This window comes from Sinocyclocheilus anshuiensis, unplaced genomic scaffold (assembly GCF_001515605.1).
Source record: "Sinocyclocheilus anshuiensis isolate Anshui unplaced genomic scaffold, SAMN03320099.WGS_v1.1 scaffold914, whole genome shotgun sequence".
Taxonomy (NCBI): Eukaryota; Metazoa; Chordata; class Actinopteri; order Cypriniformes; family Cyprinidae; genus Sinocyclocheilus; species Sinocyclocheilus anshuiensis.
The window spans coordinates 3,217,112-3,231,841 of NW_015539870.1; the positions used below are offsets into that span (position 1 = coordinate 3,217,112).

The following is a 14,730-nucleotide window of genomic DNA, read 5'->3' on the forward strand; positions in this document are numbered from 1 at the left end:
TGGCTTCGACGTACCCTCAATGTGCACTTCTACCCACACTGGCCCTGTCCCAAATCGCACCCTAAACTTGTGACGTAATGCTGCTTTGTAGTGCAAAAGTCTGCTGCGGAGTTCACCAGAAGTGCACATTGAGGGGCCATAGTGGGCACAAAGGGGGGCATTCGCGAGCACCCTTCTGAAAGCTAAAATGACGAATGGGACACCCTACGGTCTCGTTGACTTAAAGGACACACGCAAGCGGTGGCCATTGTAAGTCCGCAAGACCGCAAGTGCACATGAAGTGTGCCATTTGGGACAGGGCCACTGAGGTGAGCTTTGCAACAGACCTGTACCTTACAGTCAAAGCGGCATTATGTCACAAATCTTGGACAATTCCAAGGGCCCTAATCAGAGAGGGGGCTCAACCCCCAAAAATATTTATAATGAGAGGGACCACTCACCACCCCCCACCTGGATTGCAATTGCAATTTATGGAGGGCTGAGCCAATGTAATATCAAGGGGGCCCAGTAATCCCTGCACAAATTGTGGACTCTGAAGAAAGGCCATGAGAGTTGGACAGGGCCCTTCTTTTTTCTGTGCAAATCAATGCCAAAAAATTTCCACAATTCCTCTATGTTGTTGCATGAGCTTGTGTAAGAATGTAATTCTGGGATAATAGATGTCTAGGAAGAGAATGATCATACAATTGACTCAACTAGTCAGTGATAAGTTGCGTAATGTGCTCCCGTAACATTGATGGGTCTTTAAATATGACTAGGGCGACAAGCTTCCATCTTGCAGCAAGATGAAATTATAAGCGATCTGAAGAATGCAAATCCATATAAATCATCTCCAGCAAGGAGCAAACAGTCCCGTAAATCAAACACTGACTGAAGTGAATTAAATACCATGAGATTAGATGACATCAGTGATGTTTCAGGAGTTTGATGATGGCAGACTGTAGCCCAGTCACTTGATTGATTTGGAACCGCAAGAGTGACTAAGTGCTTTCAACTCAAAAGGATCAAATAAAGAAGTCTGTGTGAAAATGGGTTCATGACTAGTTTGACAGGTTTAGTCCCTGGTTAGTCTCTGGTAATCTACGCTTGGATGGGATAAGTGTGGAAAGAACTGTCCGGGGAATGTTGGTGTTCTATGACAGGCACTGATGAAATGACAGGGGTCCGGTTACTTTCGGCGTCACTGGCGGGATAAAACACCTCTTGCTCCACATCTCAATATGCTTTCACTGATTAATCAGGCTCTTCTGTGGCCTACAGACAAGGTTTTGCCTTACACTGAGGTTCTTTCACACTAAAGTCAGGTCTGAGGTGGCTTTGAAAAAGAACCAGGAGCAGACCCATGTGACTGGCCTTCTCTGGACTGTTAACGTGCATTGAGCCATGGTGAGGTAAGACCAAGTATTTGAGCATGACAGTGGACATAATACATGCTGCCAGAATGTAAAGGATCCCAGCTGTTTATTGGACACCTTTGATCTGGGAAAACCATTGCAGTTTTTTTGTTTTTTTTTCCTGCAGCTGTTCCTCGCCTCCATTGGAAGCTATTTTCGATGACTGAGCAAGCATAACACTAGGCCTGTGTCAGCGAAACCTGGGCAGAGTTAGAGGCACACTGGGGTTGGGTTGAGGCACTTAAGCACAAAGCGGTCAGACTCAGGCTCGGGGTGTATGAGTGCTATCAACGTTCCCCCCCGTTCCCTACCTCCTAATGCATTCACCAACGAGTGACAAGTGAGCTGTGGAGTTTGGTTTCATCAGCGATGACGTTTGGGATTGTACTGATGCCAGCTAACTCCCGGTAACAGGATTCCAAAACCTGCTTAAAACCAAGGTGATCATTTTACAGGACCACATGCTTTTTAAAAAGTTAGCATGACATGCTTAATGATATAACAAGACATGCTGTAGGACAGGGGTCGCCAACTGGCAGACTCTGGTCCGAATCTGGACCTCGAAGCCTTTTGACATAATGAAATAATAAATGCCAGACGCTATTTTCTAACAAAATCTAATTTATATCAAGCACATCAAGGTCAGCTCAGTAGAGCCGTTGCTACTACAGTTAACTGTTGCTACGGTCAGACGTGCGGTCGTGCGTGCAGTGAAGAGAGCTATGCACAGACAAATTAAACTTTCAATGAGTGAAAAACAATGGCATTCGCAAAAATTAGAAAAGTTGACGGGTCCTTAAAAAGTCCTAAATTTTGTTGTATCAAATTTAAGGCCATAAAAAGTCTTAAATGGTACAATAAAGTCTTAATTATGATTTCAGAAGGTCTTAAATTTGGGGAGTCGCGATACGGCTTAATATGATGATTAAACTTCAAAAGGTAATGATTTAATTGAATAAATATGAGCGCTGCACATGTCAAAATCAGCTGCTGCGCTGCTTTGTGTACAGCCGTTCCCGGGGAAACCGCTGTATTTCTAAGCGCCACCTGCTGGCAGAGAATGAATTTGCATTTTCAATAAGACCAATTTGAAAATCGACCCATATTTTTACGCAGCAAACACGCAGAGTTGTAAGTGAACAGGTGGATCAACAAGAAGATAATGTATTATAAAAATATAAACAATTAAGACAGTAACATTTATATGTTATTTAATTAATATAATAATTGATTGAATAATTTGTATGCATGTAATGAATGTATGAATATATCCACACAAAACAAATAATCAGTGTAAATAATAATTTACTCAATTTTTTTGCATAACCGACATTTTACATAAATAGTGTTTAAAGAAAAATGTTCTAGTGAATAATGCTGGTAATTCTCACAACACGCTAATAGTTTTAATTAGAATACATCACATCCAATCAGGTGGTCACATCCGGTCTAGCCACAGAAGTTCAAATACTTCAATATATACAAAAAATGTCACTTTTGCATATGGTTGGAACTTCACGCAACTCCCCTACTACTCTTCATTGAACATGAATGATTTCCAGTCTTTTGCTTTTATGTTGGAGACTGTGGAAAGCTGACTTGATATGACATGTTAATGTTTCCTGACTATCAGATGCCAAAACCAAACTAATACACTCATGGTGTGCTGCAGTAAAGCCATGATCCTAACCTGTATCGCCATACTGCAATCTCAGATGGTCAGAAAGAGATTAGTCTTTTATGAATTATTAAAATGTTGGTGCAAGGGAAGCCATGACTTTTTAAAAGCTTAGCTTAAATTTGATTTGAATAAAAAGTGCTCATCCTTTATGAAAAATTAACCATGGTTTTATTATAGTAAAAGTGTAGTAACCATGTTGTTTTTGGCAAATTGATTACCATTTGTATAACCACAGTTTTACTACAAATACCATGGTTAAACTATGGTTAGTGTAGCAAAACCATGGTTAGTTTGTGGTTCTCATGGTTTAACTACAATAACTATCTATTTATTTATTTGTTTGTTTGTAATAAAACCATGGTTAATTTTCCTAACAGCAGTTGAGTAACATTATTCTTAACTGAAACGAGTAGAGACCGGAGCCGGAAATGGTATTCCTTACGTCACGACTGAACACGCGGATTATAGCCTGGTTGCAGCTGTGGAGTGGCATGAAGGACAACATGAGATCGTCCTTACCATCAATTTCAGCTTCAAAGTAAGGTACACAGTAACAAGCATAAACTCCATATAATGCAGCTCATCGTAATCTAAATGAAATTTCACACCGCGATCGACTGCCTTTTTAAGTGAACAGAGAATGTGCGCGGAGGAAACGCATTCAACAGTAGTAACTTCTTGGCTGTAATTAAACTGTATGCAAGTAGTTTGTGTTGTGCTCCCAGAGGCGGACAAAGTACTCAACTCCATTAAAAGTAAAAGTACAGAAGTACTTGCTTTTAAAAGTACTTAAGTACCAAAAGTAAATTTCCTTTCTTATGTCAATGCACTGTTTTATTGTTGTACGTAGTAGTACTTGCAATACTTCTGAAGCAACTTAGAATACATTACACCTACTGAATACAGTGCAGTGAAATCCTGTAAATACAGAGTGATAAGGAACAGATACTCAAAAAGTGTACTTAAGTACAATACTCAAGCCCAGCGGTTGGGTTCAAAACAACTCAATAGCTGGGTTTGTGCCTTTTTAACCCAGCATTTTTTTAGTGTGTACGTTCAGAAAGTGCCAGAATAAGAAGTGCCGGATCCGGCTGTATTTGCACCCTAAAAATCTCTGAAAGCACATAAAAAAATCCATTCCAATAACTGTATCTTGGAGCAAAAAATAAAACTATGGGACAAATCAGCATCTACTGAATTACATTAGTCACAAAGAGGTGAGACCATTAGGAGAATTCTATGTAGTTTCTTTTTTTGAGTAATGTAGTCTGTGAATGATCTTAAATTGAATAAGGCAGTGTCGCTAGAATTAACAGAATGTTCATTAATATCCTTTAAACTCGTCTGCCATGTTTCCTCAGAAATTTCCACTCCTAGTTCTTTCTCCCATTCTTCCTTCCCTAAGAAAATTTGTAGAGGGAGAAATAAAGGATCGTAGCAGATCATAAATTATCAATAATGCCTTTTTACTTCCTTTACACTGATGAAGACATTTATGAATAATTATGGGTGATGTATTATCCAATGAAGGAATTTAAATTTCTGTTGCAGCTGACTAAAGGATGTCAGATCCCCATCAATGAAAAGGTCCCCTATAGCAGTGGTTCCCAACCCTGGTCCTGGAGGCATCCCAACACTGCACGGTTTGCATGTCTCTTTTCTCTGACACACCAGTTTCAGGTCTTGGAGTCTCTACTAATGAGCTGATGACCTGAATCAGGTGTGTTTGATTAAGGAGACATGCAAACCGTGCAGTGTTGGGATGCCTCCAGGACCAGGGTTGGGAACCACTGCCATATAGTACATACACCCATTTCTTCCCATTGCAAAGGTCCCATCCAATCTTGATGGGGTAAATGGCTTCTTAGCAATAGGAGTTAGAAATGAAAGGGACTTTATCTTGAAGTGTTCTTTTATCTGTTTCCAGATACGAAGTATATTTCGAATTATGATACTACTATTGAAGGTATATCTCTGTTTTTCACAGTGTGAGAACATGATGTGTGGCGTGAGAGTGCAGTGGCTTGTCGGACGAAGCAACAGTAATGAAGGGGGCGGGTCTTTGTGAAGGGTCAATTAAATCATCCAAAATGAGAAACTTTGAAATTAACATTAATAAATGCTTTAGAAGTATTTTTTTATTGATAATTCAAATTAACTAATGCTAATAAATAGAACATTGCTATAAAGCGTTACCTTAATTCTATTAAGGTTATTTAAATGATATATGAATTGTATAATTTGAACTTTTGTTGCAATGTTTATGAAAGTAATTTGTAATCTGCTTAGTTTGCCTTTTAAATGCGTCTCATGTGGTCATGATAATGATATTGTTGGAGTCACATATCTGCTGACTTTATACTTGTGTACAAATACACATACTTAAATTTAAAAACAAAAAAACATGAACAACGTTTAGTTTTACTTTTCTTTTTGTTTTCATTTTGAAAAGCTTATCTTTGCCGTTTACCTCACGTTATGCTATGCACGTTTTTTATTTTTTATTTGATTCCTCAGTGTTTGCTAAACGTTCTGTAATTTATTAGTCATTATATAATAGCCTGCAGCATGTGGTGTATGCAATGCCTCATCTTATTCGTTTTTGTTAATAAACGTTTTGTAAGTAAATGTCATATCTGTTTTATTGTTGGTGTGCTTTATTTTTTATTAAAATGAATCCATCATTTGTTTTAGTCTTAAAAAGTGAAAGGTGTATAGATGTCAGCAAAACAGACAGCTATCGTCTATTGCAAAACATGACAAGATCGTGAACTCGAAAGTGAAAGCATCCGAAGCCCGGCTTATAACACAGCAAAAGCACCCCCTCAGCACCTGCGTTCAAAATTCTCTGGCACCGCCCCTGCATGTAAATATTAATGCATGTTACAGTAATTTCCAATTAAGTTGATAAAAACACTGTAAATCATTGATGACAATTGTGTGATAGTACCTCTGCTGTCATATATGTTAAAATCAATAAATCTTTTGTGAAGTGACTTAAGTCTTGACATAAACTGACTTTTTTTAATGTTGATGTTTTGCAGAAGTACCGTAAGCGCAGTTATGAAATCATAAATCAGTACAGGAAACTTAAATTCTTAATGATTGTTATTTGGAAACTCTGAAGATCTCGTGGAGGTGAGTCTCATTCATAAAGAACAGACACCAGACCAGCGGAGACGCGTGTTCATAGGTTTATACTGAAATTCATGGAAGTTTACACAATGCATCCTACACTATTACCATGTCCACACGCATGTAATGCTGGGTAAAAGGTACATTTGGCATGTAATGATGAGACCGCAGTTTGTAATTCAGACAAAAGCAAAACATGAGTAATTGTAGCACAGTACAATTAGGCAACATTAGTACAGTTACCAAAGTTGAAATATAAAATTAATAAAAACAAAAAAAACATGCTTTTTTTTTTTATTTACAACCCAGTGCCTTTTAGAACGGCCTCATTTGTCTTCTTTAACAACGACAATAACTCTAGCAAGCTTGATATTAATATAAATATGTCTATAAGGTGCAAACACCTTCCCCACAGAGAGTCCGTTACACAGTGACTGCCGCAGTTTCTTTACCTCCAGATGTGCTTGCCGATCAAAGCGTATGCTCACCGCGTAAGTGCTTCCTGTTAGTCATGATGAACAGCTACTGTAAAACCTTTCACATACACAAGCAGACTTCACAGATCCATCCATACCTAATGCCTGTATCCCATCAAATATACCATTTACTTGTTTTGTTAATATCAGAAGGGCGCCAGCTAGTGGTTTGAGGAGGAATCTAATTAAAGTTGACTGTACAGTCCATGTACAGTGTGCTACCTACTTCCTGTTTTTAGTTTTCCTCTGAGAACCACAATGTTGGCCAACACACACATACACTGTACAATGAAAGCAGACCTCAGTCATACACATGCACACGGATCAACACATTTGCCCTCTTATTACAATAACGAAAGTAACGCATAGAACGTAAGCTAGTTTTCCGGCAGCACTCGTACTATCTGTTGACTCGGACTCTGTGTTTGTGCAAGTAGTCTTGAGTAGGACAGCAGATGGAAATGTTAATATCCCCATACGCCCCAGTCTTTCGTTTAACAACATCAGTAGTAGAAAGACTAGCGTTAGAGTCTTTTTCTTTCAGTAAGTACTTGTGTTTCAAATGGGGTAGCTGGTACCCTAGAAGGAAAGTTTTGTTTATACAAAAGGGAAAAAAAGGGGTTCCAGCTGTGGGGTAAGAGCCGGATGGGGGGAGATGATGGGGCTGGAGTGTTTTGTCTCTGGAGGTGTGTCCTGTTAGACGCTCTCTTTGCCTTGAGCTCCTGTGACCGTCTTGATGGAGCTTAACGTCCTGTTGAACCACGTCTTTTTGGCTGCTTGGACTTCGTTCAGAGCCAGACCCAGATGATGCTCCAGATCCTAAAGACAGGAAGACATTTACTTGCTGCTCCATTATCTGACACCTGAGGTGAAATGCAAACTCTCTCAAACAAGCCTCAAAAAATGACTGGTGCTTATTTATTTAGGCTAAATCTTCAAACTTACTTACAACCAGTGTTGGGGAAAGTTACTTTTAAAAGTAATGCATTACAATATTGCGTTACTCCCTAAAAAAAGTAACTAATTACGTTACTTAGTTACTTTTTATGGAAAGTAATGCGGTACGTTACTTTTGAGTTACTGTTTAAATCTGGGCAGGGCTTGCTTGTTTGTTTTTAATATAAAAAAGTTATTTTACAAACATAAAAGCCCTTTCATAAGAAAAGTGAAATGAATACGCCTCAGGCTGAAGGAAATGTAAATTCACGTCTGTACAGTAGAGGGCGCAGCGCAAACAAATCGCATGAAGAATATGAAGCAGGAGAAGAAAGATCAATACTATTCAGCAATAACATTTTTGATTATTAGGATGGTTAAATTGGATCATCGAAGGTCAGTAGCAAAGACATTGGTTAATAAAATGGGATTAAATACATAAATGATATTTGTCTTATTTAACATATTTAATTATTGCAGGTTTGTATAATATTCTGAGTTTGCATTTGACTGTTTTTATTCATTTTGAGGAATACTGAATCTGTTTTTGTGCAGGTGAGATGAGTAAACATGTTCATATTTAGTCTAGAACTACAGTAAGATCATGTTCACACACAACGCTCTGCACTTACTCCTGATTTCTCTCAACATGGCAACACCAGAGCTGTCAGTCAATACATGGAAACAAAGTAACTGGAGTTACTTATTTGAAAAGGTAACTCAGCTATTTCCTTCTAAATGAAAAAGTAATGCGTTACTTTACTAGTTACTTAAAAAAAGTAATCTGATTACGTAACTCACGTTACTTGTAATGCATTACCCTCAACACTGCTTACAACCACTTTAACCATTTTTATAGGTGGGTGGGGGTGTGTGTGTGTATACTGTTCAAACGTTTGGTAATATTTGATAGAAGTCTCTTATGCACGTAATAAACTAGTACTTTGAAACCATTTTCAAAAGTTTGCATTTTCAGGCCCCCAGAAAAATATGAACGACCATGTAAATGAACAGCCAAAATGCATAGAAAGTTTTCTGTTTTTAACTGATAACTGTGTTGTGTAAACTCCCCTGAGGCTACTTTTATTTGATTAAATATACAGTTGAAAGTCATATTCTGAAATAGTATTACACTTTAAAATAACTTTTTTTTTATTGGCGTATGTATATTTTAAAATGGAACTTATTCCTGTGATGCAAAGCTGAATTTTATAACAGGCACTTCATATTAAATTATTACATTTCATACTGAAGTAACTAATTAAACAGATTTGGACATTTGTAACATTATTTTGTCTTTTAATCATAAACATTGACTGAAGACTCTGAACTCTCTTTTGCCCATTTGAAGGACTTATACTGGTTAAATCACCCATCAGTGATGAAAGTCCAAATAACGTCAATAAACACACTGAAAATTGTTTTGTCTGTGAAAGAGCTATGAGGAGATGGAAGACATTTTCATGTAATGTGTGGTGACGTCTGGGATCAGGTAGGTGTTGTGTCTTTGTGGTACCTGGATCTTGCACTCGGCCTCCACCAGCTGTAGTTTGGTCTGCGCCAGCTCCAGCTCCATCTCTCTCAGCTGGTTCTTCAGCGCCTCCTTCTCCTCGTCTGTGTCCTCCTCACTGCCCTCTTTACGAGTGCTGATCACCTTCAGACGGCCCTCCTTACTGAAGAGAATGCTGCACTTCTCACAGCCCTCCACCTTCATCTGTACAAACACACACAGTGACCTCGTAACCCTTCACCGCAAGCCTGAAGATCACCATGTTAAGCTGATAACAGGCATAACTCTGCTCTCAATATCAGCTGGTTATTAACACTAAATAAATCCCAGCAGGGTGATCAGGACCATCAGCAAAGCATTAGTGATAATGAGCAGCTGGTTGTGCATTATCTTGCTTATTACATGGCTATCTACCAAATAAAAAAAAGTACTGAAATGAGAGACATGAAACTAAAACATCGGTTTAAGAAATTCAATTCAATTTAGCAACAGTATAGTGCAGATTGACACGATTGACCAATCAGAATGAGCACAAATTGTTTTCAAATGTGTGGATTAAATTCTCTACCGAGAGATCTGAACAGGATATTTGGATTGTGTGGCTCATTCTGTCCATTTCAAACCCATTGTCAGAATAATCAGGTTACAGTATATCAGTGACCACATCATTATGTGACAGTATTGCACTTGTTTTAATTGTATGAGTCTGATTAGGCGGATATTGGAAGCAAACATTGTTAGACGTTGCTCTGGAAAAGTTGATTCTGACTGGTCAATCGCAGCATGCTGTGGTCAAATATTGAATAATGATGCTAAACACTATGATTTACAACAACTGTGAAAGTTTCTATGAGATTATAAATAGCTAAATAATCGTTAAATTATAGCTGTGAAACATTGTCATTTTTAAGGCAAGAAAATCCAGCTGAATAGTGTAAAAATGAGCTGACATCAGCATACTTTCCCAGTTGATTACGATAATTACATTAAACATCTGCATCTAATGTGCACTAATTTGCATACATTTCCAGAACATAAATCTGAATAATGGATAGAACCCAGGTTCAAAATTCTTGTTTCACTTCGTTGACAATAGAATAAAAGGTTTTTACAGAGGGGATTTTGGATACTACTTTTTTTTTTTTTTAATCAGAATCATAAACAGCCAGGAAAGAAAAGAAAAAAAAAAACCATCTTTGGAATAAAATAAAGCCATAAGCCCCAAGAAGCCGTGGTTTACAGTGAATTTATAACAGCTAAGCATCAAATCTTTGGAATAAAATAAAGCTTCGCGTCGTACCTAACAACACCCCTTAGCTGTTATAAATTCACTGTAAACCACAGCTTCACGGGGCTTATTGCTTTTATAAAACGGTTATTCCATATATGTAGTAAGGTTTCGCAGAATAAAACAGAGCAAATAAAGTGTAATGATATTAATAAAAACAGTGTTCTTCCACCAAACAATGTAGTTCCTCAGAAACTGTTGTGGTTCCAACAAAGTGGTTGCTGAGCAACACACAGAAGTAAACAAAGGTGTATGTTTGTAGTGTAATTTACAACAGCTTCGAACGCGGCTCAACCAATCAGAATCAAGGACCGGAACTCTCCGTTTTATAATGAGGTATAAAATCAGCAAAACCCTCTTTAAAAACCTTCAGAATATGGATATAGAATAAAACCGTGTGGTGTATGTAAGTGCTACTGAAGTGAAGATTTCTGAGGCAGAGACTTCAATAAAATGAACACTTAAAAGTGTATTTTGGATTTTTTCATTCCACTAGTCTAAAACATTGTTATAAAAAGCCAAATTGCCTTAAAATCTCAAAATTGACCAGTGCATAAAAAAAGCAATGCTTTCACTTACTGTCTTTGTTATGTTTTCTGTCAGGTTTATTTTTTTATTTTTTGAACTACATTATGAAGTTTTGATGCCAGATTTGAATAAAATGCTAAATTCTAGATTAAATCTTTTCCGTGAATGCTGTATATATTTATGATAGCATCTGCAAAAAAATAAATAAAATATTTTTTTAAAGAATACATTTCTACATCAGGCCACAATCTGCTGTGTGTGTGTGTGTGTGTGTGTGTGTGTGTGTTTGAGTCATCACCCACCCGGATCTTCTCCAGCTCTCCTCTGTTGGCCGTCTGCTGTTTCTCCAGCCGCTCGCTGAGCTGAGAGCAGATCTGAGACACAAACACACAGAGGTCAAGGGTCAGTAGTGCTCTGGCTCACACCAAGAAAATACTGTTCCACAAGAGGAGGAAGAATGAGGCTTACGGTAAAAGCTCGACCATCATAAGCTGAAAATACAATCTTTCAATCAATCTCTCCTGTCACAGGATATCACATCCCCCCCCCCCAGCATCCTCTTACTGTAAGTGCACTAACATCACCGCACAGCTCAGGTCAGTAGGAGATCTGAGAGCTGACTTTTCACTCTTGATCGATGGGGTTCATACATTCTTTCTCAACCTGACATCAATCCTTTGGAGGTCGTTGTTAGATCTATGCAGCCTGCATATCTTAATTTGACGAACACCCTCCTTAAACATGCACTGATCAGCAGCTGATGTAGCCTCAAATTAACGAATGAGAAGGGATGATGCAGCCCTAGAATATTCCTGATGAAAAATTCAGTTCTGAGCCATGACACACTGGTTAAAGCCCAAAGTACAATTCAGTTTTGACGCACACATACAGCTGAATCCATAGCCTCAGGCACTTGACACATACACGCCAGAAAGATTCATTCTTTTATAGTGTTTCTCCAAAAGTTATGATCAATAAAAATGTCTTCGTACTCAAACGTCGTCGTATACTTGCATTCACACGGGGCCTCGGCATTAACACTTCTCAATTACTGGGTGACGTCATTTTACTGCAATGCAGCAGATTTAAAGTTTGCGTTCTTGAGGTCATGACATGATGTACAAATCTTCTACGGGTCACACACACTATTGGAGTTATATTTGATTTTCCACCCGTTTTATCGTCCATCAAACAAAAACTGTAATTCGGATTGCTTTGAATAGTAGCATACTGTATGTCTCCTTAAGAAATCATGATTTGAGACGCCATTCATGTCTGAAAGACAAATGAGACCAATATTTTTATTCTTGCTGGTTGACAAGCATTAACAGAAAGAATGTATCTACATTGAGAATGTCTGAGCTACTCACGAATATAAATGAATGGGACGTATTTTCATTAAACAGAGACTTTTACTTGAAGACAAGACACATTTTGCGCTGTACAGCAATGCCAGATGTGAATAATGCATTTATTCGTGCAGTGCAGTGACTGAAAAGACTTTTGAAACGAACTCCGCTTGAGAACATTTTATAGAAATACTCTTTTATCCCTTTTTACGTTCCAGCTTTGTGTTTTCTCAACCTAGTCGTCAGACATCCTCCTCACACTAATGAGTGAGCGTGTGTTCATTTCACACCGGGAAGCGGTCCAGCATGATACCTGCAGGCCTTTGACGCTCATTGTGTGTTGTCTGGCTCATGCAAGCAATAAGAGCGCGAGTGTGTGTGCGAGAGAGAGCTGGTTCAGCTCAGAGGACACCATTATCATGCTCCTCCATGAATCATGCTGTCAGCGGCCCCATTAAAATGAGCTCTGCAGGGACAGCAGCTCAACTATTTTTACAGAGAAGCTCTCATACTGCACTGAAGGTGCCACTTTCAGGCCAGCCTCTCCTCTACAATCAGACATCAGATCAGCCCTTATCCATACATGAGCATGTTAAACCGCTCCAGTCTGGACAGGCATGTTTACAGGAGCCTTTTGGTCTATTTACTGTACTCCATTAACAGTTATTTGGGTTTTTGCTTTAAAAAAAAAAAAAAACCTATGTAAGACAAAAAAAAGGACAAATGATTGGAGCCATGGCTTAGTGGTTAGCACACATGCATCAACACATTAAGCTTATGTTTGAATTGGAAATTTCGAAATTTCCTGTTCTGCCCTATTCTCTTTATTTCCTGTCCCATTTCTACAGGTGAGTAGAATGTGTACCAATAAATGTGGTAAAAATAAAATTGTACATTTGTACATACAAAAAGGGACATTGTAAGGATGAGTAGATTTTGTTAACCATTATTTACAGCTTCATAACTTTTGTCCATTTCAGCCATTGTTACATCGTATCCTCATGTCAATGTGACAATAAAAACATACAATGTTTTACGTCAATATGCATCAGAGTTGCTGAAATAATGCCTCCTGTTTGCTGTCTTTGCTAGTAACTTAATATTAAGGATTTTATGTTTAACAAAAATCTGGCCCGAGCAAGTTTTGGTAAAGATTTAGCAAACATTGTTGGAGTATCCAAAAAAAATGTGATTGTGAATTAGCTCAAAATGGCAAAAAGCTGTATGGCCATTGAAAACATAGTAGATTGAAGTCACGATATAACGTGATTAGCGACAGATCTTTTCTTCCATATAGTGACACACATCTGAGTTAAACAGATTACTGATCAACAAAATAAAAAGGATTTGTTGACATACACAAAAAAGATCAAACCTTGTGAAGAAAAGAGTAAAAAGTAAAAAGAAAAGAAAAATGGAATGAATTATTTGGCGTTTGAGTCCCAGGGAATGCATGAACTGATCAAATGTGTACATTGAAAGCACTGTAAGGCTTTGGATACAAAAGCTGCCGTTTGCATAAAAGTAAGTAAAAAGTAAATTATGCAAATATTTGGCAGGGCAAGAGAAAATTGTACTGTAAAACTGATGCACATTCATAGAGTCTCCATTTTTTAAATGTTTAAGATGAGATGTGACAGAGACTGAGTCACTTAAACTGATTTAGGGTTTGATGCAGCCATAGTGACCTAATGGATGGATATTGGACTTCATTATAGTAGCTGAAGGCCATTAGAATCAGAGCGATTTCAAACAGGAACAGCAGACTGTGTTTCACTGAGGACTCAAGGCGTGTGAGTCAGTGTGTGTGTGTTCACCTGTTTGTATTCTCCAATGATGGAGCCGTTCTTCCTGATCTCAGACTCAGATTTATCCAGTTCTCTCCGACACATCTCCTTCAGCTGAAAACGCACAGATACAGAACCCAAGTTAAAAAGTCTGCTTCTTTTTCTCCTAAAAAGAAATCACTCATATCACAACGATCCTATGTTTAACCCTAATGTCCCCCCCGGGAGACATCTCTCCTGTCTATCAAAAGACAACTGTGTCCACAGGCCGTACTGCTGCAGTAATATAAGAGCTGTCTCAGAGGAACCACAGCAATCAAATCAAACACACACCCAGCGGGCCGAGAGTCTGCCCTCCTCGGGATCATTCCCTGACACCACTCCATCCAGAATACAGGCACAAATACAGCACATGAATGTCAACTCATTACAGGGTTACCAGGACATACACTTCCAATCATAAAACAATCTGTTTTTTTCTGTTTTGTTAAACAAAAATATTAGTTTTCTGTATAGGCATTTAACAAAATCCAATAAAACTGAATTAATATGGGATTATGTCTCTTTTTAAAAGTAGTTTCAATTCAGAAAGCACCACACAAACCATATAAACCATTTTACATAGATTTTGCTTTTCAGATTATGT

General features: G+C 38.2%; 1 protein-coding gene across 1 annotated transcript in view; it reads right to left on the minus strand.

The window, feature by feature from the left end:
• Nucleotides 1-6,492: 6,492 nt before the first annotated feature.
• LOC107685165 (rab GTPase-activating protein 1-like) overlaps nucleotides 6,493-14,730 on the minus strand; it is a 125,322-nt gene continuing 117,084 nt past the window's right edge. The window contains exons 24-27 of the mRNA XM_016481681.1: nucleotides 14,115-14,198; nucleotides 11,251-11,322; nucleotides 9,139-9,336; nucleotides 6,493-7,505 (exon numbers count right to left, since the gene is read on the minus strand). Of these exons, the coding sequence (XP_016337167.1) occupies nucleotides 7,383-7,505; nucleotides 9,139-9,336; nucleotides 11,251-11,322; nucleotides 14,115-14,198 (477 nt within the window). The 3' untranslated portion in view covers nucleotides 6,493-7,382. The remainder of the gene's footprint in view (nucleotides 7,506-9,138; nucleotides 9,337-11,250; nucleotides 11,323-14,114; nucleotides 14,199-14,730) is intronic.